Consider the following 2071-nt stretch of genomic DNA (forward strand, 5'->3'; position numbering starts at 1 on the left):
TATCCAACTCTGTATGTATGTATATATATATATATATATATATATATATATATATGTTGGTGAATTTAAGAATGTTGTTGTCACTGAGAGCTGGAGCTGGCGATATTGTAAATGTGAATTTAAATGGTTATACAATCATGTGGCTTTTGTTGCTAGGACACCATGTATGCGGTGGACCCGTTGCCATGGTGCCCACACTTGGAGTCAGTGCGACCGGTGCCCGCAGGTGGCATCGATGTCTTCCTGCCGTGTGAAGAGTGTGGAGGTGATACAGAAAACTGGATCTGCCTCTTCTGCTACAAGGTGACAGCTAATGATGCTCAAAGTCACAGCAAAAACAACACATAGACTAGATGAGCCAAACTCATTCATGTAGCAGCTTTACAGAGTGCTGAATGAAGTTTAGAGTTACGGCTTGTCACTGACTCCTCCTGGTCTCATTCACTAAGCGTGCATGCAAATGCAAAAAATGTGGGAAATGTATGAAAAAATGTAGGATGTAAGGGAATGTACATCACTTCAATCCTATATATGAGTTGTTAGTTTTTAAGAATGCATAGAAAATAGTGAATGATTCGATTCATGTTTTATTTGCAATATATAAATTATTACCCATCAGGGAATACATGGAATTACATAGCTCCACTGTGTAAAAGCAATCATTACAAAAAAATAATTTGTACCTCAGGTGCTCTGCGGGCGTTATGTGAAGCAGCACATGGTGACCCACGGGCAGGAGTCGGGTCACCCTATGGTGCTGAGCTTCGCTGACCTCTCTGTCTGGTGCTACGCTTGTGAGTCATACGTCCACAACAAGGTGTGTGCCGCCCAGATCACGGTTCTGTACTCTGCTGAATGATGAATGACAACATGTTCATTTTGTATTGTTGTAATGTTGTACAATTAATTAAATTGTAACTGTCAGATTTAACATGCACATATTCAGTACATATGTACAGCAACTGTGTCACTGTCTGTCTCCGCACACACAGGTGCTCCATGAAGCCAAAAATACCGCTCACCTCGTGAAGTTTGGAGAGGAGATTCCTCCTTTCAACTAAACCAGCAGAGAGAAGGAAGCGTGTGTTTGCATGCATGTAGATGCAGTGAAGAGACCAAACTGAACTGTAGTGGAAGCAAGTTTCTTCATCTCATCTGTCTTCTTTCCTCACTTGTGTGTCTTGAACTTCCATCTATATTTCATAGATTCTCCTTGTGCCAATTGTGAGGTTGTTTGCCAAAATACTGATTTTATTAACGGAATTTGTTTGATTTTAAAGGAAATCTTCGTTTTTAAAAGCTGCCCTCTCTTTTTTTTCCAAACAATACTTTGATTTTATGAAGAGTTCTTTCAGAGGAATGGTAGCACGGTGCTAAAACCACACCAGCCAAATCGGTAGTATTTAGTGTTTCAAATGTATTACGTTCTCAATGCACAACCAACAGCGTTTGCACCGCACTGTTGAAGCATTCCTGTCTTCATTGTATGACTCCCGGCCAAGACGATCAAACTGTGGAAATTACAAAACCACCTTAAACTGAAAGCAATAAACAGTGCAATATTTACTTAAACAGCATCTGAGGACAGGCTGTAATGAGTTACTTTGTGTTTCTTTTCTTTTTTTAATGTTAAATAAACATAAATAACTTTTCTGTTCCATGCTTCTTCTGTTCTATAATTATACACTCTCAGAAAAAAGGTACATAAGCCGTCACTGGGCCGGTACCCTTTCAAAAGGTACACCTTTGTGCCTTATTTACTCATAAAGGTTGCAATACTAGTACCAAATGTGTACAAATAAGAAATATATATAAATACAATATTACATATATTAGACAATATTATTAACTGTAATACTTTTACAACAAACATATAAATATAAGAAATATATATACATATGTTTGTATGTATAATGGTGTTTTATTTTCTTTAGTTATGCAGATTTTTTTAAAAGTGTTATAGTGTTTTATTTTTTTAAATAGATCTCTCGCTCTCTCTCTAACATAAAAAAAATAAATAATAAAATATATATATATATATATATATATATATATATATATATGATTTGTT

At 36.3% G+C, this 2071-nt stretch overlaps 1 protein-coding gene across 2 annotated transcripts in view; it reads left to right on the top strand.

Moving 5' to 3' along the window:
- LOC107743106 (histone deacetylase 6-like) overlaps positions 1-1625 on the top strand; it is a 14199-nt gene extending 12574 nt beyond the window's left edge. For both annotated transcript variants that reach the window (XM_016556220.1, XM_016556221.1), the window contains exons 26-28: positions 157-303; positions 689-817; positions 993-1625. In XM_016556220.1, coding sequence (XP_016411706.1) covers positions 157-303; positions 689-817; positions 993-1061 — 345 coding nt within the window. In that variant the 3' untranslated portion in view covers positions 1062-1625. The remainder of the gene's footprint in view (positions 1-156; positions 304-688; positions 818-992) is intronic.
- The last annotated feature ends 446 nt before the right edge of the window (positions 1626-2071 follow it).

Source organism: Sinocyclocheilus rhinocerous, unplaced genomic scaffold (genome assembly GCF_001515625.1).
Source record: "Sinocyclocheilus rhinocerous isolate Xijiao unplaced genomic scaffold, SAMN03320098_v1.1 scaffold797, whole genome shotgun sequence".
Lineage (NCBI taxonomy): Eukaryota > Metazoa > Chordata > Actinopteri > Cypriniformes > Cyprinidae > Sinocyclocheilus > Sinocyclocheilus rhinocerous.